Source organism: Pipistrellus kuhlii, unplaced genomic scaffold (assembly GCF_014108245.1).
Source record: "Pipistrellus kuhlii isolate mPipKuh1 unplaced genomic scaffold, mPipKuh1.p scaffold_m20_p_3, whole genome shotgun sequence".
Taxonomy (NCBI): Eukaryota; Metazoa; Chordata; class Mammalia; order Chiroptera; family Vespertilionidae; genus Pipistrellus; species Pipistrellus kuhlii.
In genome coordinates, this window is record NW_023425529.1 from 108,734,457 (window position 1) to 108,760,522 (window position 26,066).

Below are 26,066 nucleotides of genomic sequence, written 5' to 3' on the forward strand. Positions count from 1 at the left end.
GTCTGCCACCACCCACTCCTGGTTCCCTGTCGCAGCTCGGGCCCAAGGGCCCTGGTGGAGTCGAAGAGGAAGCAACCGTCGCCAGGCTGGGTGCAGAAGAAATGGACACCTGATGCTGAGGCTGCTGTCAGCACCCTGCCACTGCACGGTTCCCCACCTCCCCTCCTCCTCTTTCCCTAGCTGCTGCGCCACCACGGTGTTGGGCAGGCGGCTCCTGGGAAAGGGAGAGGATGGGAGTGAGACAAACCCTTGTGTTGATGGTTGACTTTTAATAGATCGCAGTGGGGGAGCTGCTCTGCTATGTACGAAGCCCTGACCCAGAAGCAAGTCTCTACGAATGGCTTAGTACCAGGGGCCAATGGGGGCCGGCTGGATGGGGGGAGGGGCCGTGGGAGGTTGGCTGTGGGTGCACACTAACCATCAGGGGGCAGCTCACGTGTTGAGTGTCTGCCCCCTCACGGTCAGTGTGCTTCATAGCGATTGGTCAACAGTTGTCTGGCTATTCGAATGTAACGGTTGCTTAGGCATACACACACACACACACACACACACACACACACATAGATATAGATATATAGATACACACACACACACACACACACACACACACATACACACACACGTAACCCATTGCATGAAATCGTGAGACCTGGCCCCAGCCCCGCTGCCCTGCCCCCATCTTGTGATGGCATGAGCGTCAATTTGCATATTACATCTTTATTATAGAGGATATAGACGAGAGGCCCAGGGCACGAATTCATACATGGGTGGGGTCCAGGGGGCCTAGCCCCAATCAGAATGGATCGGGGCCACGCCTATTGGGAGGGGGAGATGACGAGAGGTTGGCTGGCTGGCCCACTCTGATTGGGGCCCAATCAGGGCCGAGCTGGCTGGGAGGAGGGACTGCGGGCCCTGAATGGGGTGGTCAATGCCGATTGGGGGCCAGCAGCCAGGGAGAAGGGCCATGGATGGTTGGCTGGCTGGCCCTGCCCCTGATTAGAGTGGGGGGCCAGTTGGGGATAGAGCTGGCTTTGGGGCGGGGCCATAGGGGGATGGCCAGCTGGCCCTGCCCCTGATCGGAGTGGGGTGACCCATTGGGGGCAGGGTTGGCTGAGGGGGAAGGGCCGTGGAAGGGTTGGCCGGTCACCCCGCCCTTGATCAGGATTAGAGAGTCTGATCAGGGTCGGGCCAGCTGAGGGGAGGGGCTGGCTGGCTCCACCCCAATTGGGCCGGTTTGCTGGCTACAGTGGGTGTCATAGCGACTGGTTGCTGGCTTTTTACATATATAGCCTAGAGACCCGGTGCACAAAATTAGTGCACTGGGGAGGGGTCCCTCAGCTTGGCCTGAGCCCTCTCAAAGTTCAGGAGCTCTCAAGGGATGTCTGACTGACAGCTTAGGCCGCCTACGCTGTCAGTCGGACAACCTGTAGTGCTGCCTCGGAGGTGGGGGAGGCTCTCGCCAACCATGAGCCTGACTTCTGGCCGAGTGGTGCTCCTCCTGTGGGAGCACACTAACCACCTGGGGCCAGCTCCTGCATTAAGCATCTGCCCCTGGTGGTCAGTGTACATCATAGCAAACAGTTGTTCCGTCATTGAGCCAAATCAGCTCTCCAACAACCCCCAAGGGGTCCCAGATTGCGAGAGGGCTCAAGCCAGGCCAAGGGACCCCACCCTGAGGTTTGCCAGCCAGAGAAGGACTGCGGGAGGGCTCCAGGGCATGTCCGGCCCATCTCGCTCAGTCCCAATCAGTCGGACCCCAGCAGCAAACTAACCTACTGGTCAGAGTGTTTGCCCCCTGGTGGTCAGTGCACATCATAGCGACTAGTCCACCAGTCGACTGTCTGGCCCCTGGTGGTCAGTGCATGTCATAGTGAGTGATTGAGTAGCCTTAGCATATTAAGCTTTGATTCATTGAATGGCCAACCAGACAACAGGACACTTAGCATATTAGGCTTTTATTATATAGGATATGTAAAGAACAGTTAGCTTAAAGATTTTTTTGTCTCCAAAAATAATCAAAATTTAATACCATTCAGGGAAAAAAGGAAATAAATATCCAGTTGGAAATACTCCAGAGAATATTCTTACCTTCCATTGCAAAGTAAGTGAATTTTTCGTTCGATTTGCTATCCTTGGTGGATTAGGTATGTCAGGTTCACAGCTCAAGGTGGTAAAGCTTTCAGTTTCTGAAGGAGTTCCCTTTATACAATTATATTCGGCCTGGATTCTATGGTGATAAAATAAAAAGTTTTATCCTGAAGAATCATTGCAAATAATCAAGAGTATCACCTTTAAATACTTGCAAATTAGAAAGTTCCCCTCTAAATGGTTTAAGAAAATATGCACATTAAAAGAGTGGCCATTAAAAAAAAAAAAAGACTATTGGCTTTTACCTTTTTTTTATTGCAAACCAAAGTAAAAAATACGTTTTAAATTGTGACACAACTGTAACTATGCAATATGTTGTTATCCACAGGCACACTAAAACTACAGTGTGTACACATGTGCAAAGCAAGTGTCCTGAAACAATACCCTTAACTAGAGTAATACGTATACTGATACTCTTCTATTCCATTTAATAACATTTAATTTCTTTAAATGCCGAATATAACCTACAAAATTAATTACATGATCCAATAATGGCTGCAATCCACAGTTGAAGAATACTAGGTTAGACAATACATTGTGTTTATTCACAGGAAGTAGAACTGCAGATTTAATTTAATCATTTAGTAGGAATAATCCTATCCACAAATGTTCTTTTTCAAAATGAATATGACTAAGTAAATGCATTTTATTCAGTCCCAACCAGGGAAGTCTATAGATTCTATAATTTTGGTGAATTACAATGGAAGACCTATGCAGAATAAAACAGTTTCTAAGTTATTCTCAATTAAATGTGAAATCGTAAGAATTTTAATGTCTCAAACTCATTCTAAATACATAAACCTAAGTCACATATTATTTCTGTTTTATAAAATTTTTAAAAGCTGGGACAATTTCTAGTGCTAAATCAGATATTGTAGACATATAATAAATATTAACTATATATTCATTCCAATCCTTATATCCTACAAATAAGGTGACTAATCCTTCAATATAACAACCTAGTTAAAATGTTCTACTTTTGTGGGAAAGTGTTAATAATTGTGCCAAAACACCCTTATGAAAGTCCATGCTTTTAATACAAAGTGAATAACTAAATTACATTCTAGACTTTTAAGAAAATGATGAAAAAAATAACACTACCTATGTTCTATCATAGAAAAGCTACATGTAGGAGGTTTCTTACTTTGCATGGTATTCCGTAGCTGGTCTGAGATCATTTAAAGTGACACTTGTTTCTTCTCCCCTGGGGAAAAAAGGTAATATTTCATTGTCTGGTAAATAAAGCATTTCTGGGGGATATGAATTACGTAGGTACTTTATAAAATTATACTGCTTCTTATTTTACAACCTGTGTCCATATTCAAATTCCCCTAATATGGAATTTGTTTAATTAGGATATGTGCCAAACTTAAGTATGTACCTGAATACTACTATAAAACAAGTAAGTGTGGTATGCAAATCAAGAAATAGAACCATTTTTATATTATTTTAAAATCCATTTTGCACATAGTTGAAATTAGAAATAACACACATAATACTGAAATAAAAACTACCAAATTTTTACATGTAGTCTGCCACTATTGCATTTTATTAGAATCTAACATGGAACTTTATTTAAAACGAGGCCCAGTGCTCAAAATTTGTGCACTCAGGGGGGTCCCTCAGCCCAGCCTCTGCCCCCTCGCAATCTGTTGGCTGGCAGACGGACATCCTTAGCACTGCCATGGAGGCGGGAGAGGTTCGCCAGTTGTGAGCCCGGGTCAGGCCTTTTGGCTGAGCGGTGCTCCCCTAGTGGGAGTGCACTGACCACCAGGGGGCAGCTACTGCATTAAGCATCTGCCCTCTGGTGATCAATGCACATCATAGTGACTGGTCATTCCATCATTTGGTCAATTTGCATATTAGCCTTTTATTATATAGGATGTTACAGTTTAAAGAGTAAATAAGAAAAAGCAATAATCACAATTTAAAGTAAAGTATTTCCTATAGCCACTATGACATTTTTAAATGCAACAGTCCTCATCTTCTTAAAATAATCATTTCATATGACTATTACTTGGTATGTAGCCAACAAACAAGCCTCTTTTCTATTGGGTCGGCAGCTAAGTAATTGCGGGTTTCACACAGATATGGCTTCAGTTGAATTTTTAGGTTTGCAGACGTAGTACAAATGTAAAACACATTTTGTTATTTGGTAGTTGGCTATTCAGCTGTTAATCAGTGAAAAAAGTTTTTTGATCTGTTTTGTAGTTTTCGTTTGGCGTTCGTTGAAAAATGGAAAATCAAAAGGAACATTTTCGTCATATTTTGCTTTTTTATTTCCACAAGGGAAAAACGCATTGCAAGCTCATAAAAAGTTATGTGCTGTTTATGGTGATGAAGCCTTAAAAGAACGGCAGTGTCAAAATTGGTTTGCCAAATTTCGTTCTGGTGATTTTTCACTCAAAGATGAAAAACACTCTGGTCGTCCAGTTGAAGTTGATGACGCCCTAATCAAAGCAATAATCAATTCGGACTGTCACAGTACAACACGTGAGATTGCAGAGAAGCTTCATGTATCACATACATGCATTGAAAATCACTTAAAACAACTTGGCTATGTTCAAAAACTCGATACATGGGTTCCTCACGAAATGAAAGAATCACAGTTAACGCAACGCATTAGCAGCTGCGATTTGCTAAAGAAACAATGAAAATGATCCATTTTTAAAACGACTGATAACTGGCGATGAAAAATGGGTTGTTTACAACAATATCAAGCGGAAAAGATCGTGGAGCAGGCCAGGTGAACCAACTCAAACAACATCAAAAGCTGATATTCATCAAAAGAAGGTTTTGTTATCAGTTTGGTGGGATTACAAAGGAATTGTCTGCTTTGAACTCTTACCACCCAACCGAACGATCAATTCTGATGTCTACATTGAACAACTAACGAAATTAAACAATGCAGTTGAAGAAAAGCGGCCCGAATTGACAAATCGAAAAGGTGTTGTATTCCATCATGACAATGCAAGGCCACACACATCTTTGGTCACTCGGCAAAAATTAATGGAGCATGGTTGGGATGTTTTGCCACATCCACCATATAGTCCTGACCTTGCACCATCTGATTACTTTTTGTTTCGATCTTTACAAAACTCCTTGAATGGTAAAAATTTCAATAATGATGATGATGTCAAATCGTACCTGATTCAGTTTTTTGCTAATAAAAACCAGAAGTTTTTTGAACGTGGGATTATGATGCTGCCTGAAAGATGGTAAAAGGTCATTGATCAAAATGGGCAATACATTACAGAATAAAGTTATTTAGTTCCATGAAAAAATTGTCTTTGATTTTCTTTAAAAAATCCGCAAGTACTTAGTTGCCGACCCAATAGTTCTTAAAATCACTGTTCTCTGCTCTGTTTCCTTCATCCAAGTTTCTCTCCTCTCCACTTTTTGGACTTCTGCAATCCTCTCCTTCCTGTTTTCCAGCTGTCTTATTTCTCAAATCAAAACCAATAAATATTATGAGAAAAAAACAATAGGTCTCATTAGTGAAAATGCATTTCAATGAATTGGACAGTTACAGCAGCATCCTCAGAGATCTTAATTGATGGAGGGTAAAGGAAGTGACTAATTCCCCTCCAGTTCTCTCTTGTTAGGCTGCAAATGGAGGTAAATCCTCTTAAAACAAAGATAGCTAATTAAATGACCAGTAACACACAAAAACTCCCTTTATGTGTATGGTCCTTTATCACCTATTTACCCTTTAGATAAGGGGTAAAAAGGAGATAAAGGTAGGTAGGTCTGTCTCTTTGAAGAAAAATTAATAGAATAAAGACAAGGAAGTCTCAAGAGAGATAGGAGATAACATTTTTATAATCTTATGTTACCAGATGATAATCACTGGGATAATTTCACTTTCCTTTTTTCCTTATAATAGCTATTTTTGGAAAAAAGACACAAAAAAGGCTGATGTATCCAGTATTGTGTGTTAGTTATGATCGTTTGAATAACTAACCAATCTCATTCACAATCTTTCTGTTGCTTAAATTATAACTAGTAATCAACTGTACTCTATTTTTTCATTAGAATAAGCAATTTCTATGTGAATAAGAACAGAAAAAAGTATTTTTTTTGTTTTTTTAAAATATATTTTTATTGATTTTAGAGAGGAAGAGAGATAGAAACATCAATGATGAGAGAGACTAATAGGCTGCCTCCTGCACAAACCCCCCACCCCCCACCAACCACCCTTACTGGGGACTGAGCCTACAATCCAGGCATGTGCCCTGACCATGACCTCCTGGTTCATAGGTGAACATTTAACCACTGAGCCACACCAGCAGAGCAGAAAAATAATTTATTTTACAACTAGTCAATCAAAAATGTCACAATTTTAGCCACTGAATCTTTCTAAGGCTACTTAATGTATAATAAATACACTTTGTAGTAAGAAAAAAGAACTATGATAGGTTTTCAAAATATGATTATTAATAAACCAACATACAAATGAGGAACAATGGCACTAAATTCACTTTGCAATAGGACATCAGCTTATACAAATAAAAATTAAATCTAACTCTTCAGAGGAGCATTACCATATTTCATAAGTTCGTAATCTAAGAGTTCTCATTTCTGGTCCTGGCTGCCTCAGAAAAATATGAATAGTGAACCATCTGTTAGGAAACCTACTGAAAAATAAAAAAGCTGAACTGGTCAGTGAAAGTGAGGGCTTTCACTGTATGTACCAGCCAGCATTTGGACTATTTGCATTGAAATCACTATCACTGCTCAATTTATACTTCAAAATAAAAACACGAAAAGAGATAAGTAGAACAAAGGTAGTATTAAGCTCTTAATGATAAACCATAACTTATATAATGGGAAGGAGTAAGATATAACAAATACCTACACATATACACTTTTATATTTCCCATCTTTCCCAGTACTTGAGATAAAAATTTCATAACCATAGAGCTCTGGTATAGGAGTCTCATCTGTTTCGCCGTTAATGAAGCTGGAAGGAGGTGACCAGGTAAGTATTACTGTCCTTGCCTGAATGTCTGAGGCCTGCAAAAACACAATATTTAAAAGCTCTCGGAAACAACTGTAACATGCACAACGAACAGTGAAAAGTATTTACACATATATTTAAATACAATATATACACGTGTCTACTTACATACAATGAGTTACAAATAGAAATCTGTTCATTTGTAGATGAGATATAATTTGTTCTGGATGGGCAGCTGGGTTAAACAAAAGTTAAAAGACCAAAAGAAAAAGACAAAAAACTCAAGAGAAAAATGAGGAAAGGACATGGACTTTCCAATGATTCACAAATATAAATGGGTAATTGTAGAGAGCCACCTGAGAAGGCACATAGACATTCTTTTAATTCTTATCAGCTGAGCCCGAGGGCACTGGCAGAGTCCTGTTATCAGTACTGATTTCTAATCTTTATCCATGTGCCTGGAATGGGGAATAAATAGGACCTTGACTCACCCAGGTCTTGATATGCTAAATCTTGTACCAAAAAATAAGGAGCTTCCCCAGATTTTGATGAATAGGATCTGGGCACACCCAAAACTCCTTCTGACCTTAAACTCCCCTTTGGAAGCCAATAAATATGCTGTGTTGTCTGTGGTGAGTGTGACTGTCTCTCCATCAGAGAGATGGCACCCACCTAGCTCTTTATGAATCTACTTCTGCCTCTTGTCTCTTTCTTTCTCTAATTTTTTTTAAAAAATATATTTTATTGATTTTATACAGAGAGGAAGGGAGAGAGATAGAGAGTTAGAAACATCGATGAGAGTCATCGATCAGTTGCCTCTTGCACACCCCCTACAGGGGATATGCCCGCAACCAAGGTACATGCCCTTGACCGGAATCGAACCCGGGACCCTTCAGTCCCCAAGCCGATGCTCTATCCATTGAGCCAAACCGGTCCCGGCTCTTTCTCTAATTTCTTAATCCCTAGCTCCTCTCCTCAGGAACCTGTTCTTTTTTCCGTGTGGGACGCGGAAAAAGGAGAAACACCACAGGTAATGTATGAAATTATGTATAACTGCATCATAATACATGGTAACTAAAACAAGATGCCACTTTTTATCCACCAGCATGTGAGGATCTACAATAACATCATATTCCATTTTATGGAAGAAGAAAAAGATTCAGAAAGGTTAAGTGACTCATCCCAGATCACTCAACTCTTGAGTACACAGCTAATTTGATATTCTCCCTCATACACTACACTTGAGTCACATGATTGAGCTTTTCTTCTTTTATTTTGGTTCCTCAAGCGTGCCACATTTCAGTTCTTTTCAAATGTTGGCTGTTTGCAATAATACCCCAACCCTCTCCCACTGTCCACAGTGCCTGACCACTACTTTTTCTTTAACCCTTTGCACTCCGAACCATTCTGGACATTGGCTACCAGCTACTCGACACTACTTTGTGGCGGGTGCATTGAATTAACTCAATTCCCCGTAATCACTAATAAACTGCAATGTCCCCTGAGAGGGGACAGCGGAGTGCAAAGGGTTAAATTTTGGTTCAATCATCCTTCCTTAGGGAGCCTTGTTCAACATTCCTGTTAAGGCCTAGTCCCCCTATTATTACATATTACAGGCCTCTTGGCCTCTCCTGTGGGGATCGGGCCAAAACTGGCTCTCCAACATCCTCCGAGGGGTTTTGCCAGAGGGCGGTTCTCGGTGATGCATCCTGGAATCAGGCTCCCTCCTTTGTGGTTCCGGGTGTGTCACCCAAGAACGACCACTGCCAAGTCATCACAGCTCAGCAGATCCTGCATTGATCATCTGTCCCCTGCTGGTCATTGCACATCACAGCTACCTGTCAGATGGTTGCAATAGGCTTTTATATATAGATTCTTATAGTACTCTCTTTGTTGTGACACCTCATAGATATAGCTTTATATTTATTGCATGATGCTTAATCTATTGACTTAAGTTCTGAGGGCAGAGGTCATGCCTCCCTTTAGCTCCCTTCACAAATATAAATGGGTAATTGTAGAGAGCCACCTGAGAAGGCACATAGACATTCTTTTAATTCTTATCAGCTGAGCCCGAGGGCACTGGCAGAGTCCTGTTATCAGTACTGATTTCTAATCTTTATCCATGTGCCTGGAATGGGGAATAAATAGGACCTTGACTCACCCAGGTCTTGATATGCTAAATCTTGTACCAAAAAATAAGGAGCTTCCCCAGATTTTGATGAATAGGATCTGGGCACACCCAAAACTCCTTCTGACCTTAAACTCCCCTTTGGAAGCCAATAAATATGCTGTGTTGTCTGTGGTGAGTGTGACTGTCTCTCCATCAGAGAGATGGCACCCACCTAGCTCTTTATGAATCTACTTCTGCCTCTTGTCTCTTTCTTTCTCTAATTTCTTTTTTTTAAAATATATTTTATTGATTTTATACAGAGAGGAAGGGAGAGAGATAGAGAGTTAGAAACATCGATGAGAGTCATCGATCAGTTGCCTCTTGCACACCCCCTACAGGGGATATGCCCGCATTCTATCTACATCTTCTAGCATAGTATCTCGCATTTTGTAAATGGTCACATATTTGTGGAATGATTAAGTGAATAAATTTAATTTGGTATTCCAAATGATTTAATAAAAAAGAAATGGCTAACCAAACTTAAACAAAAAACAAAAAACACACACACCCTAAAACAAAGTAAAGCAAAACAAACCCATCAGCATTACTTTATGTTTTATGACACAGGGTTTAAATTACCTCTTCCCCATAATACTGGGTAAGAAACATTTTAAAAATTGTTTCAAGTTTTATATGCCTCAAAAATTATACTTTTAGTATTATATAATGAGAAATGCTTCTAGCACTAGTTACTATATCATTCAAATAATTCTATTAAGGCTATCTAAATACTTTTGAAGTTAATCTAATTTGGGTAAACCTAGATCTTAGAAGAATAATGCCTGCATTTCAATCTCAGCTTTAATACTACTTATTGAGCATACTCTTTCCTCATCTGTAAAACTAGAGGCCTGGTGCATGAAATCTATGCACGGGGTGTAGGGTAAGTCCCTCAGCCCAGCCTACATCCTCTCCAATCTAGGACCCTTGAGGGATGTCCGACTGCCCGTTTAGGCCCGGATCTACCAGGATTGGGCCTAAACAGGCATTCAGACATCCCTGTCACAATCCAGGACTGCTGGCTCCCAACTGCTTGCCTACCTACCTGATTGCATCTAACCACTTCTGCTTGCCAGCTTGATCACCCCTAACCACTTCCCTGCCAGCCTGATTGCTCCTAACTGCCCTCCCCTGCAGGCATGGTCCCCACTAACTGCCCTCCCCTGCAGGCCTTGTCCCCCCTAACTGCCCTCCCCTGAAGGCCTGGTCCCCCGAACTGCCCTTCCCTGCAGGCCAGGTTGTCCCCAACTTCCTACCTCTGTTGGCCTAGTCACCCCTAACTGTCCTCTCCTGCTGGCCTGATCACCCACAACTGCCCTCCCTTGCAGGCTTGGTCCCTCCTAATTGCCCTCCCCTGCTGGCCATCTTGTGGTAGCCATCTTGTGTCCACATGGGGGCAGCCATCTTGTGTGTTGGAGTGAGAGTCAATTTGCATATTATTTTTATTAGATAGGATAGAGGCCTGATGCACGAGTGGGGTCTGGCTTGTTTGTCCTGAAGAGTGTCCTGGGTCAGGGTGGGGGTTCTCTTGGGATGTGGGGCGGCCTGGGTGAGGGGCCTGTGGTGGTTTGCAGGCCGGCCACGCCCCTTAGCAACCTAAGCAGAGACCCTGGTATCTGGAATTTATTTCTCTTCTATAATTGAAACTTTGTAGCCTTGAGCAAAGGCCAGGGCAGGCCAGGAAATTTGGCCCTCCTGCTCACCCTGTGGCCACAGCCATTTTTGTTGGGATTTTTTAATGTTCTATAATTGAAACTTTGTAGCCCTGAGAAGAGGCAGGGCAGGCCAGGGCTGGCGGAAAGCTTGGTTTCCTCCATTGCCGGGGAAACCCAAGCCTCCTGCTCACCCCATGGCTGCAACCATCTTGGTCGGGTTAATTTGCATACTCGCTCCCAATTGGCTTGTGGTAGTGGAGGTATGGCCAATTTGCATATTACTCTTTTATTAGATAGGATAAGGAAAATAGTACAGAGGATTGTTGTAGAAATTAAAGAAAGTAATGTATATGTGTATTCCAAGTACTTTTGACAAAGTCTGACACTAGGAAACTTATGTTAGCTATTATTATGAAATAATTCTGTATATGTTTACATTAATTTATATGTATATATACAGCTCAATTCTTAAGAGAGAATAAATTATAAGGAAATAAATTATAGCAACCAAATCTATTATTTAGGGTTCTCAGAAGAAACATGAACATAGTAGCCTATTAGATTAGTGACTGTCTTACTAAAATGGGGTAAAATGAAAAGGTAATCCTTTGTGGAGAAAGTGTTAAGAGTAACAACCTGTCCTTGTCTAAGCAAAGAATTTTTTTAGATAACTTAGCACAAAATATTTTACCATGGATTTTTTTTTTAAGTGGGGAGGAGGCGCATAGTTTTTTTCTTTTGAAAACCAAAAAATACTTTTATTAGTGTTTAATAAATGATAATGGTTTTTCTATCTGACAAGCTTGTCATGCTTATTCCTGCTCTCCCTTTCCTATTCCTTCCAACTTTTGTGCCTTTTCTTACTCTTCAGAGGCTCAGAGAAAGCAATTCCTGATTGTTTTATTTAAATAACCCCCCCTTTCCCAGTAACTTGTCATATCACTCTATTTCTGTAGTAGCATTTTTTACAACCACACATGATTTGTTTTTTATTTATTGGCCTATAGCAAGGGCTCAATACATATTTTGTTTGTCATTGTGATTAATATTTTGATTAACTGAATACATGGATAACTATGTAGCTCTTCAAAGAATAATGTAATAATATAAAAAGATTGCTAAGGCATAACAGTGCTTGCTACAAGCATGAGGGTACAGTATAACCCCTTTTTCATAGAGACAAAAGAAAAGAATTTATATTTTGCTGGACAGATATACAAATAAACTGTAATAATACGGGAAGGAATCCCAAACTGTTAAGTGTGATTAAGTTGGACAAGTGGGTAAAAAGAAATTTATTTTTGCTCTCTACATTTACGTGTTCCTTACATATTTTACCATATTAATTATAAAATATTGGGATTCAATTAGTCACTGGCTTTTGTTAGCTCTTTTCAAATGGAATGAAGTCGTAACTCTTACAAAGAACAGAAGAAAAAGACTAGTAATATTAACAACTACTGTGATATTTTGGTTTTCCCTTCTAGTCTGACTCTAACTTTTTCAAAGGCTTTTCTACATATGGTTGTAATCATAATGTCCAAATAGTTTGATCGCCAGCATTTTACTTACAAAAGCATTGTTGTTTTTGCAGTCATATATATATATATATATATATATATATATACATATATATATATATATATATATATATATATACACACACACACACACACACACACACACACACACACACATTTTTAGTGACTTTAGAGAGAGAGGGGAGGGAGAAAGAGAAATATCAATGTGAGAGAGAAACATTGATCAGTTGCCTCACAAAGAGGACCAAACCCGCAATCTGGGCATGTGCCCTGACCAGGAATTGAATTGGTGACCTTTCAGTGCCGGGATGATGCTCAACCAATCAAGTTACACCAGCCAGAGCCAAAACCATATTTTTAAGTGGCTATTATCATTCTGGCAGTAAAAACATTCTAATTTATCTATGCATTCCTTTGTTTTATTTTTGTCAATATTAGTCCTGGAACATACATTTTTTTTCTGTTTTAAAAATATCTGTAGTCCTCCACTGCGCATGTCCCTCCCCCTCTCCCCCCCCCCAATTGACCTCTTCTAACCCACCTCAATCCTCCCACCTAGGCCATCACCACTCTACTGACTGTGTCCATGGGTTATGCATATATGCATACAAGTTCTTTGGCTGATCTCTTCCCATCCACCCATTCCCACCTTCCCTCTGAGATTCCTAAGTCTGTTTCATGCTTCTATGACTCTGGATATATTTTGTTCTCTAAATTCCACATATGAGTGAAATCATGTAATACTTAATACTTGTCTTTCTCTTATCAGCTTATTTTGCTTAGCATAATACTCTCCAGGTCCATCCATGCTATCTCAAAGGATAAGAGATCCTGCTTTTTTATTTCTTCATAGTATTCCTTGGTGTAAATGTACCATAGCATTTTTATCTGTTCACTAGAGGCCTGGTGCGCAAAATCCATGGACGGGGGGTGGGGGGAGGGTGTCCCTCAGCCCGGCAATTGTGCCCTCTCGCAATCCTGGAGCCCTCGAGTAAGGTCTCTAGGTCTGGCTGGTGATCAGGGCCTATCTGGGCTTTCCTTCCCCCTGGCTGCTGGCAGCTGGCTTTGCCCCCACTGCGGCAGTGCTTGCTGTCTGTGTGGCACTGCTCCACCCTCCCCCCCCCCCAGCAAGGCCGCCTTCCTCTGTGGGCTACAGGTGTAGGGTATGATTGCTTGGCTGGCCTGGGCCTCCCTCTGTGGGGTACCAGATCAGTCGCCTCCCACAGCACCACCAGCCAGTAGCTTGGGCCTCCCTCTGAGAAGCGATTCAGGGGCAGTGGAGGAATCCCTTGACCAATAGTATCACACCTATCTTGGCTGGCCTGGCACCAGTGTGTGCCATAGTGTGGTCGTCTGGAAGTTCATCTAGACCAGGCGTCTTCAAACTACGGCCCGCAGAGGAGTCTGATCCGGCCCGCCAGGTTTTTTGGGCAGTGAGCGCAGCCAAGGTGTTACAGTAGGAATTAGTAGTTTCATATAGTCCGGCCCTCCAGCTCTCTGAGGGACCGTGATCTGGCCCCCACTTTAAAAAGTTTGAGGACGCCTGATCTAGACGGTCATTCTGCAGTTTGGTTGATCATTCGATTTGCATATTATGCTTTTATTATTATAGCTTTACTGATAGACACTTGGGCTGTTAGTCTTAGCTGTTGTAAATTGCACTGATATGAACATTCTTTCTAATTGGTGTTTTGGGTCTTTTAGAGTATATTCCTAGAAGTGGGATCATTGGGTCAAATAACAGTTCCATATTTAATATTTGGAGGAAACTCAATACTGTTTTCCATAGTGGCTGCAGTATACTAGGGTTCCCTTTTCTCCATATCCTCATCAGCACTTGTCATTTGCTGATGGGAGCCATACTGACAGATATAAGGTGATAACTCATTGTCCTTTTAATTTGCATCTCTCTGATGATCAGAGAGCACTTTTTCATGACTTAGAGCACGTTTTGATGTCTCTTAGCCATCTGTATATCAACTTTGGAGAAGTATCTATTCAGGTTCTTTGCCAATTTTTCAACTGGATTGTCTGTCTTGCTTTAAGTTGTATGAATTCCTTATGTATTTTGGATATTAACACTTTATCAGATGTATCATTGACTAATGTTCTACCATACAGTGGGCTCCTTTTTCATTTTATTGATGGTTTATTTGGCTGTGCAGAAACTATTTATTTTGATGTAGCCCAATTTGTTTATTTTCATCTTAGTTTCCTTTGTCCTAGGAGATGTATGGCAAACATATTATATGGGAGATGTCTGAGATTTGCTGCCTATGGTTTCCTTTAGAATTTTTATGGTTTTACAAGTTACACTTAAGACTTTTATCTATTTTGAGTATATTCTTTCAAATGGTGTAAGTTGGTGGTCTAGTTTCACTTTTTTTATGTGTCCAATTTTCCCCAACACCATTTCTTGAAGAGATTGTCTTAACTCCATTATATGGTCTTGCCTCCTTTGTCAAATACTGAGTGTAATGGCTTGGGTCAATTTCTGGGGTTTCTGTTTTGTTCCACTGATCTATGTACCTGTTCTTGTGCCAATACCAAACTGTTTTGAATACAGTGGCTTTGTCGTATAATTTGATATCTGGTATTGTGATTCCTCCAACATAGTTCTTTCTCAAGATTGTTGTGGCTATTTGGGGTCTTTTTTGGTTACATATAAATTTTTGGAGTGTTTTAGGTCAGTGAAATATGCTGTTGGTATTTTATTTTATTTTAATTAATTAATTAATTAATTAATTTATATATTTTATTTTTTTACAGAGAGGAAGGGAGAGGGATAAACAGAAACATCGATGAGAAAGAAACATCGATCAACTGCCACCTGCACACCCCCACTGGAGATGTGCCCGCAACCCAGGTATATGCCCTTACCCGGAATCGAACCCGGGACCTTTCAGTCCGCAGGCCAACGCTCTATCCACTGAGCCAAACCAGTTTCAGCATATGCTGTTGGTATTTTAATAAGGAGTGCATTGAATTTGTAGAATGCTTTGGGTACTATGGCCATTTTAATGATGTTGATTCTACTAATCCATGAACATTGGATTAATAGAATCAACTAATTTGTTTGTATCTTCCACTTGTTGGTATCTTCCTCTATCTCTTTTTTCAATGACCTATAGTTTTTGAAGTACAAGTCTTTTACTTCCCTGCTTAAGTTTATTCCTTAGTATCTTATTTATTTATTTTTTTTGCTATAGTAATAGGATAGCTTTTTTAGTTTCTCTTTGTGATGATTCATTATTGGTGTATAAAAATGCCATTGACTTCCGGGTGTTAATTTTGTATCCTGCTACATTGCCAAATTCATTTATTAAATCTAATCGTTTTTTTGGTGGAGTCTTTAAGATATTCTATGTACAATATTCATGTCATCTGTGAATAATGAGAATTTTACTTCCTCCTTTACAATTTGGATGCCTTTTATTTCTTCTTTTCTGACCACTGTGGCTAGGACTTCCAGTACTATGTTGAGTAAGAATGGTAAAAGCAGACATTCCTGTCTTGCTCCTGTCCTTAGGGGAAATGGTTTCAGTTTTTGCCCACAGAGTGTGATGTTGGCTGTAGGTTTGTCATATATGGCTTTTATTATGTTGAGGTATGATCCCTCTGTTCCCACTTTGCTGAGAATTTTTATCAAAAATGGGTGCTGGATTTAAAAATGTATTTTATTGATTTTTTTACAGAGAGGAAGGGAGAGAGATAGAGAGCTAGAAACGTCGATGAAAGAGAAACATCGACCAGCTGCCTCTTGCACACCCCCTACTGGGGATGTGCCCACAACCAATGTACATGCCCTTGACCAGAATCGAACCTGGGACCTTTCAGTATGCAGACTGATGCTCTACCACTTAGCCAAACCGGTTTTGGCAAGTGCTGGATTTTGTAGAATGATTTTTCTGCACATATTGAAAGATCATGTCATTTTTGTCTTTTAATTTGCTTATGTTATGTATCATATTCATTGATTTGTAAATATTGCAATAGCCTTGCATCCCCAGAATAAATCCCACTTGGTCATGGTACCTGATCTTTTTAATATATTGCTGGATCCATTCTGCTAATATTTTGTTCAGGATTTTAGCATCTGTGTTCATCGGGTAATTGGCCTGCAATTCTCTTTCTTTGTAGTGTCTTTATCTGGTTTTGGAATTAGGATAATGCTGGTCTCATAAAAAGAGCTTGGAAGTGTTCCTTCCTCTTGGATTCTTTTGGAATAGTCTGAGGAGGATAGGCGTTAGTTGTTCTTTGAAGGTTTGGTAAAACTCTTCAGTGAAACTGCCCAGACCAAAGCTTTTGTTTGCTGGGAATTTTTTGATTACTGCTTCTACCCTGTTTCCCCGAAAATAAGACAGTGTCTTATATTATTTTTTGCTCCCAAAGATGCGCTAGGTCTTATTTTCAGGGGATGTCTCATTTTTCCATGAAGAAGAATACGGTACACATTTATTGTTAAATGAAAATAAAGGAAATTTATTACCTGTATACGGTACGATAGCACAAACCAGACAAACTGTGAATCCTACAGTATCAAGAATTTACTCATTTATTCAATGACAATCATGTCATCTTCATAACAATCCAATTCCTGAATTTCCTGGTGAATTTTTTGTGACTCCATTTCTTTCAGAATCAGTGGACCAAATCTCTCATGTTTAGCCTAGGGGGGGGGGGCCTTATTTTTTGGGGGATGCCTTATTTTTCACTCAGAAGGAAACCTGTAAGTAGGTCTTATTTTCAGAGGATGTCTTATTTTCGGGGAAACACGGTATTTCATCAGTTGTTATTCAGGTTTTCTGATTCTTCCTGATTCAATTTTGGAAGATTATTTTTAGGAATTTGTCCATTTCGCTCAGGTTGTCCAGTTTGTTAACATATAGTTGTTCACACATTTTTGTTTGTACAGCTTTTTATTGAGAAACTGGACTACACAGTTTCATAGAAGTTAAATTTATATTTCTCTTAATTACTAGTGAAGAAGTCTTTGGGGTCTTAATGGGTTTTAAAAAAGTATAACTTTTATGAGGACTTCACTTATTATTAATCTGATGCAAATTTTCTTATATCTGATGCAACTTTTTTTTATTAGGCTATCTAAAAAATATGCAGAAAATTATATGTAGCCATTTTGCTGACATACTCTTTGGTGGTTTCTTCTAATACACCTTCACTTATAAAGGATTCAGGAATATTAATTTTCTTCTACAGTTTGATATTATTTGACTATTTTTGTATCTGGAGTTACTTGAATATATTTTATATGGAAATCACATGGTTTTTTTAAAACTTGATAATAATAATTATTTTTAAATTAGAATTTTAATTTTGAGTAATTGTAGTTTCAAACGCAGTTGAAAGGAATAATACAGAGAGATTTTTTTGTATGCTTTACCCATTTCCCCCAATTGTAACATTTTGTAAAACTCTAGTACCATCATATCTAAGATAATGACAGAGTCAAGATACATAACTTCCTATTATCACCAGGATGCCTCACTTTGCCTTTGATATCTACATCCACACCCACCCTATCACCTCTTAACCTCTGATAACTCTAATCTGTTCTCGATCTCTATAATTTTATCATTTCAAGAAGGTTGCATAATGGAATCAGTATATAACTTTTTCGGATTGGCTCTGCCCTTCTCCTACATATTATCTGGAGATTTATCCAAGTTGTGGCAAGTACCAAAGGTCCACACATTTTTATTACAGAACAGTATTACATTACATAGCTGTAACACAGTTCATTTACTAATTTACTCCCTGACAGATATCTGGGCTGTTTCCACTTTTTGGCTATTATGAATAAAGCTGCTCTAAACATTCATGGATAGGTTTTTGTGTGAACATAAGTCTTCATTTCTCTGGGGTAAATACCTAGGAATGCAATTGCTGGGTTGTGTAGTAATTTCATGTTTAGCTTTTTAAGAAACTCTCAATCTGTCTCCAGAGTGACTGTACCATTTTACATTCCCACCAGCAATCACTGAGTGATCCAGTTTCTTGAATCCTTGCTAACATTTCGTGTCACTAGTTTTTTGGTTTTTTTAATGTTGCCATTTTGAAATGGTATAGTTATACTTCACTGTGGTTTTCTTGTTGCAAAAACTTGATAATTAGTTGTATTCACATTCTTTATTAGATCTTTGCCTGGTTCAAATGATTTTGAATAGCATATCTAAATCTTTGTTGTAAAAAATGAATTCTTGTTTGAATATTCTGCTTTACTGATAACTTTTCTCTCATTATGTCATACCCATATTGATTCATAATTGACCTCATATTCTTCATATAGAATTAAGTATTAAGTAAGGCTTAAGTCAAAATATACCAAAATCCTCTATGAACATAGTAAATATAAGTGGAAAGAAAATAAAATACTTACCACCGGTTTGACAATGTTGGAAAGAAGTGCCTCAAAGGCTTTAGTTTCTTCATCTTTTTCTAAAAAAAAAAAATTTTTTTTGAAAGTTAAAAAATGGGCTTAAATGCAATCATCCCACTCCCACACTTATGTCTTATAAAATAGGTTAGTAATTGAGATTTTTACTTTCTAGCTTTTACTCCTTAGTTCATTCTTAGTAGCTGTGGCTCTCCAGGATTCTTCTGCTTCAGTTTCTATTTCCATTCTAACCATGATCACTAATTATAATACCACTATAAATACTATATGAACTAGTCAATAAGATTTTCAAATAGAAAATATATTTTTATTCATAGTGGTAAAAAATACTAGTTCTCCGTAGAGAACATGACATAATGACCAAAAGGTTAGAATACACATTTATTAAGTTAAATATTGAGGAGAAATACCAAGAAGAATATCTGAGTATTTTAAATAGTTACCTTCAATTTCTGTATCCATTTGTGCACCACCTTTACCTTTTCCTGATTTGTTCTTTGCTAATCCTGTGTTTACCCCACCAGCATTCTGTCCTTTTATAAGTCCATTATGTTCACCTATGGGAGAAGGGCATTTCTGGGGTGATGATGGTGGACTGCTCATTTTATCTTTCTGTGTTCCTTGGCGATCTTTTAATTTTTTCTGCAAACGTTCATAAGTTTTACTAGATCTTTCATCTCTAAAGTTGGACCTTCCATGTGTAGAATGAGCATCTAAGAAAGAATAAAAAATAAAGACATTTACAAGGTCATTTTCTCCAAATACATTTATGGAATGAGAAAAGAACAGAAAATAAATCTATCATAATTATATAAAACAAAATATTTCAAAGAATAATTTTGTAAAAAAAACACACAAAAAACAAACCACAACAAAAAACAAAACTTATTTGTTTCTTCAGCTGACAGAAACAAACTTTATGCAAACTTTATGACTTGATCACACACACACACACACACACATACATGTAGTAAGTTTACAGAGACATTCCTTTCTTTCACCTCTTCCCAAGTAACTGTCACTCTTCATAGAAATAGCATAGTGGTAGGCTATGATTATCATAGGTGGGGAATAAGACATGAATTGAGCTGTGGACAGTTCTTTTTCTTTTATTATTTAGTATCCATTACTTTTAGCATCTCTTTTAACTTCAAACATATAAAATAAGTAAACAGAAAATCACCACCTGCCTCAACTTAAATTCCCTTATGATTGAAAAAAACAAATCATCACTAAAAAATAAAGTTTTCGGAGTCAGCGAAAAGAAATGAGTGGCTCATTTACTAATAGAATCTTTGAATATTGTAAATTTAAGGTTATGATTTTAAAAAATGTATTCATTCAAATAAAAGTCACACAACAATAAAGTTAATATACTCAATACTGTTAAAGCAAGTGTTCTCAGCTTATTTTTATTTTAAATTTAAAATCTGTAAAAATAACATTTTAAAACAAAGTCACAAAAATATCAGTCAAGTTTTAATTTATCAATGCTTTAACAAATTTAATACAATATTCATTTTTCTGTTCTATTAATCCTTACCAGAGAATATTTTTTCCATTGATTTTTAGAAAGAGTGGAAGGAATGTAAAATAGGGCAAACACTTTTGTAGTTACCCATAAAGTTAAATATAGAATTACCATATAAGCCAGCAATTCCACTCTTATATACCCAAAATAAAAACGCGTGTCTACACAAAAACTGAATACAAATGTCACAGCATTAATATTCATAATAAACAAAAAGTGAAAATAATACAAATGTCCATCTAATAAATGGGGAAATAAAATTATATTCACATAATGGAGTATTTTTTAAAATACAAAGGAATATAGCAGTATTAGTATGCTACAACCTTGAAAAATATGTTAAGTGAAGAAAGCTACACACAAAAGGCAATACACTGTATAAATATTTATATCAACTATACATATTGTATGTACACTTATAGGAAATATCTAGAATAGGAAAATCCATAGAGATAGAAAGTAGATTAGAAGATAGGGTAAAGGAAAATGGAACTGACTGTGAATAGACACAGAGTTTCTTTTTGAGATGATAGAAATGTTCCGGAATTAGATAGCAGTAGTGAAGATGATATATAGTGAATATACTAAAAACCACTGAATTGTACACTTTAAAGTGGTAAATTTTTTACATAAATCTATCTTAATAAAAGAAGAAAAAACAGCCCTGGCCGATGTGGTTCTGTGGATAGAGCGTTGGCCTATGGACTGAAGGGTCCCGGGTTCAATTCCGGCCAAGGGCACATGCCTGGGTCACAGGCTTGATCCCCAGTGGGGGCGAGAGGGATGGGGGGCGGGCAGGAGGCACCAATCCATGATTCTCTCTCATCGATGATGTTTCTATCTCTCTCCCTCCCTCTCTGCAATCAATAAAAATATTAAAAAAAGAAGAAAAAACACAGAAACTGTAATTAGTAATACTTTTAAAATGTAGTTATCCAAATGCCTTTATATTTTATCCCTCAATATAAAGCAACCATGGTGGGGGGGAGGGGATTACAAAGAATATGCAGTAGAAAGAGCAGGAACTTTATTATAAAAAATATTATAGGGTTAAAATCTTCAGCAATGAACTAGCAGAGGCCATGCAAAAATTATTTAACATTACTCGCCGAGACCGGTTTGGCTCAATGGATAGAGTGTTGGCTTGGGGACTGAAGGGTCCCGGGTTCGATTCCGGTCAGGGGCATGTACCTTGGTTGCGAGCATATCCCCAGTGGGGGGTGTGCAGGAGGCAGCTGATCGATGACTCTCTCTCATCGATGTTTCTAACTATCTCTCTCCCTTCTTCTCTGTACAAAATCAATAAAATATATTAAAAAAAAAATTATTTAACATTACTGAGTCTCAGTTTCTTCATCTGTTATTTTGCAGAATTTTATTGAGTTTTAAGTGATATAATACATGTCTCAGCACAGTGTCTAGCAAAGTTCAGGCTGAATAATGGTAGCTAACAGTGAAATGTTGGATTAAGTACCACTTTGGGACCTATACAAAATATGGAAAAGGATCATGGAAATAGGTACTGGTTATAAAATAAATTGTCTGTTATTAGGATACAGTGGTAAATTCCTTGGCTTATAACTTCACATACAATAAGGTTCTTGTCTTCCACCACCAGGTAGCTAGTTTTTAAGATTTGTACTCTTCATGGGTTTGTATCCTTCACTTTCCTTCACATCACTGTGAATCATATTTATGTAGTCTAATGTATACCTCCTTTGAATAAGAATGGTTTTTAACAATGCAAAATAATAGTAACTGTAACATGTAATTTTTCTTTAATTTTCTCAAACACATTTAAAAAAAACTAAGTCAAAATTAACAGTAAGAAAATAGAAGAGACTGGTTTGTAATATAAACTGCTGCAACTCAAGCCCTGGACAGTGGGGTCCAGGTGGTTGGAGCATCATGTACATTAAGAGGTGGTGGGTTCAATCCGCAGTTAGGGCAAATGCCCAAATTGCAGGTCCTATCCCTGGTCAGAGAGCATGCGGATGCAAACGATAGATGTTTCCCTCTCATGTGGATGTCTCTCTCTCTTCCCCCTCTTCTGCTCTCTAAAAATCATTAAAACAAAAAACTCTCGCTACTCAAAAGCACGTTAGTTAGAGTTTCACCAGGGAGTTTGCTAGAAATGTAGAAACCAACCCAGACTTACAGAATCAATATGCATTAATTGAGCAATAAAAATAAGTTTGAAAAATAGATTGTATCTACTACTTGAGGCAGTATTGCATATTTTATTTTATTTATTTTTAAAATATATTTTATTGCTTATTTTACAGAAAGGAAGGGAGAGGGATAGAGTTAGAAACACCGATGAGAGAGAAACATCAATCAGCTGCCTCCTGCACACCTCCTACTGGGGATGTGCCCGCAGTCAAGGTACATGCCCTTGACCAGAATCGAACCTGGGATCTTTCAGTCTGCAGGCCGATGCTCTATCCACTGAGCCAAACTGGTTAGGGCAGTATTGCATATTTTAAATTTTGTATTTAGAGTTATATCTCCTTCAAATTTATTAGGCATAAATAACAGGTTCTGCTAATTAACTGCAAGAGAAACAGTGATGAAAAAAGCAGATCCAATTTTTAGAGGATTTACAGTCAAGTAAGGGAGAAAATCATACAAAATTCAAATTGTGCTCAGTTCTATGAAAGAAACAAACAGATTTCAGTGCTAGAGACTGATTCAGTGCAAGGTCATACATGGTTTCTCTGAAAGATGAAACCTAAAGGAAAAAGAAAAGAGCTTTCCAAGGAAAAGGAGGAAGAGCATTCCTGGTGGAGAGAAAACCATGTGCAGAGGCTCTGAGGCAAGAAAGAGCTTGGAGGTTCTGAAAAACTGAAGGGGGTGGGGGGACAAGAGGGCAATGGCAATCAGAAGCCATAGGACAGAGCTTTGTCCAGGGCAGTGGTTGCAATTAGAGCCAATTTTGGCTCCTGAGGGTCATTTGGCAATGTCTGGAGATATTTTTGGTTGTCACAACTGGTTAAGGTGAGGGAGAGTTGTAGTAGATAGACTACTACTGGTATCTAGTGGGTAGAAGGCAGATTTACTAAACATACTCCAACAAAGCCAGGTCCTGTTCTCCACCAGGAACACTTATCCATCCAAAACATCAGAATACTAAGGTGGAGAAATCCTAGCCTGAGGAACGGTTTAGGACTTTATTTTAAATGCAAAGGGAAGTTACTAAAATAGAATAGTCTGATTTATATTTTGAAATGATTATTCTGGCCGCTCCTGAATGGCTGGAGGCAAGAATGACAGCAGAAAGCCAACTGGGAGCATGATGTTGCACTTGTCCTGACAAGAGGTGATGGTGGATTAGATCTGAGTAGCAGTTAAGAAAAAGTAGATAGATCTGGGAAATTTCTAAAAATAAGACTAATACCAAATGATGTGGAGGAATCAAATTTTACCAACTGGTTTTCACTTGAGCAAATTAAATGGACAGTGGTACTATACATTGAGATAAAGATGATAGAGAAAAGCAGGTTCCATGATTAGATTTATATTTTATGTTTAGAAATGGTGTAGTAACTGAGATGTATGAGACATTTAAGTGGAGTTGTCAAGAAGCCAGTTAGAAATATAAGTCTGTGGCTCAGAGAAGAGGTTTTAGTGAAGATACAAATTTGAGAGTTCTCAGTATACAGATGGTATTTCAACCCACAGGGAAAAAAGAGGAAACTATTTTGTGTGTAGCGTTGTCCGTATTTCCCAACAATTTATCAATTCCCTAAGGGCAGAGGTTATGTATACTGTTTTTCCCCCCTCAATCTCTCAACAAAACTAGAACTTGGGTTAGTGGCAGGACAGCCTTCAGGATTTAACAATGTGGTGATTATTCCTGGGTGCAATTTTTTAAAGAGCCTAGTCAGCCTAACAGAGGAGAGGACCTCTTGTTTGAATGTGTCCCCACTAAATGTTGCTACATGACATATGTTACTTCCCCTCTTTGATTTTCTGTTTACTCATCTGCCTTGCAGGATGAGCATGAGTATGAAATACTTAGCCTAGTGCTTAGATAACAGAAAATGATTGTGATACTGTTATTATTTTGTTTCTTCTATATAATATGATAATAGCACCTATTATATCAAGCAGAGAATAGCCAACTTCATAAAACAAGAATATTTTTAGATGTCTTACCTACATCTCCATATACTTGTGAAGATTGATACTGTGGCATATACTGTGTTGCCATGTCTCCAGCTCCAGTCACTGGTGAGTACATATGGCGTGGTGGAGGGGGCATCATGGTTGGGACAGGAATGAAGCCTGGCAGAGGAGGATGAGGAGAACGATGTATGACTGTGTGACCACCAGGATGAAACTCCGGTGCTTGAGGAACCACAACAACTCTTCGAACACCGTTGTCTTCAATAACCTATAAAATAAACATTAGATTAAAAGTTTCTTCCATAAACTGTAAGCAATTCTTCTGAAATATGTTAGAATAAGAATTTTTATACCATTAAATGTTAATTTAAAAAATACTACAGAATCAATTTGAAAAGACTTTATTAAATAAATTAAGTATATGTGAATTGGCATTGAACAACGAAGTAGTTTTTGTTATATAATGCAATATAAATCTTAAAACATTAATGAGATTAGCAAAATAATAATAATATAAACAATGAGCTATGATATTAGATATTTATCCAACGTGTTATGTGCATCTAGTGATGTGCTAAAAATGAAGGGAGACTCAAGGGGAGTTTTGGTTTGGACACAATAGGGTTAGGAATTATTTTACTGTATTATGGGTGGGAGCTGAGGGAAAACAAGACATTGTGAAATAGAAATAGGTAAAAAGCTGGATCCAGACTACTAAAGCTCCAACATATATTGAATTCAGGTACAAAATTCTTATGACCATGACTAGTACAATTTTAACAGTTAAAGGAAGATCATTGTAAGGGAGACAGAATCTAATATAACACCTACTTAAGAAAAAATATTTGTGGGTTCAAAGTCTTAGAAATTACACATTTTAAAATAGGGGCCACAATGTGGAAAAGAACTTTTTTTTTTTTTTAAATCCTGGAAACAATACTAATTTATTTTGTTTAGAAAACAACGTCCCTGAAACTCAACTTCCTTCATTATAAAGAAAAAAAGGGCAGAAACCGGTTTGGTTCAATGGATAGAGCGTCGGCTTGGGGACTGAAAGGTCCCGGGTTTGATTCCGGTCAAAGGCATGTACCTTGGTTGCGGGCATATCCCCAGTAGGGGGTGTGCAAGAGGCAGCTGATCGATGACTCTCTCTCATCGATGTTTCTAACTCTCTATCTCTCTCCCTTCCTCTCTATACAAAATGTGGACACAAGATGGCTGCCACAAGATGGCCAGCAGGGGAGGGCAGCTGGGAGGGACCTGCAAGGGAGGGCAGTTGTGGGCAGTCAGGCCAACAGGAGAGGACAGTTAGGGGTGACCAGGCCAACAGAGGAAGGAAATTGGGGGTGGTGGTGACCTGGTCTTCAGGGAAGGGCAGTTGGGGGGGGACCCAGGCCTGTAGGGGAGAGCAGTTGGGGGGATGAGGCCTGCAGGGGAGGGAATGTAGGGATGACCATGCCTGAAGGGGAGGGCAGTTGGGGGCAATCAGGAAGGTAGGAAGGCGAGCAGTTGGGAGCC

General features: G+C 38.7%; 1 protein-coding gene across 7 annotated transcripts in view; it reads right to left on the reverse strand.

Annotated features, from left to right (window-relative positions):
- FNDC3A (fibronectin type III domain containing 3A) overlaps positions 1–26,066 on the reverse strand; it is a 159,709-nt gene that overhangs the window by 50,141 nt on the left and 83,502 nt on the right. For all 7 annotated transcript variants that reach the window (XM_045588660.1, XM_036455765.2, XM_036455763.2 and 4 more), the window contains 6 exons: positions 24,579–24,816; positions 19,333–19,602; positions 18,872–18,930; positions 7,007–7,164; positions 3,293–3,352; positions 2,089–2,227 (listed from right to left, as the gene is read on the reverse strand). In XM_045588660.1, the coding sequence (XP_045444616.1) occupies positions 2,089–2,227; positions 3,293–3,352; positions 7,007–7,164; positions 18,872–18,930; positions 19,333–19,602; positions 24,579–24,816 (924 nt within the window). The remainder of the gene's footprint in view (positions 1–2,088; positions 2,228–3,292; positions 3,353–7,006; positions 7,165–18,871; positions 18,931–19,332; positions 19,603–24,578; positions 24,817–26,066) is intronic.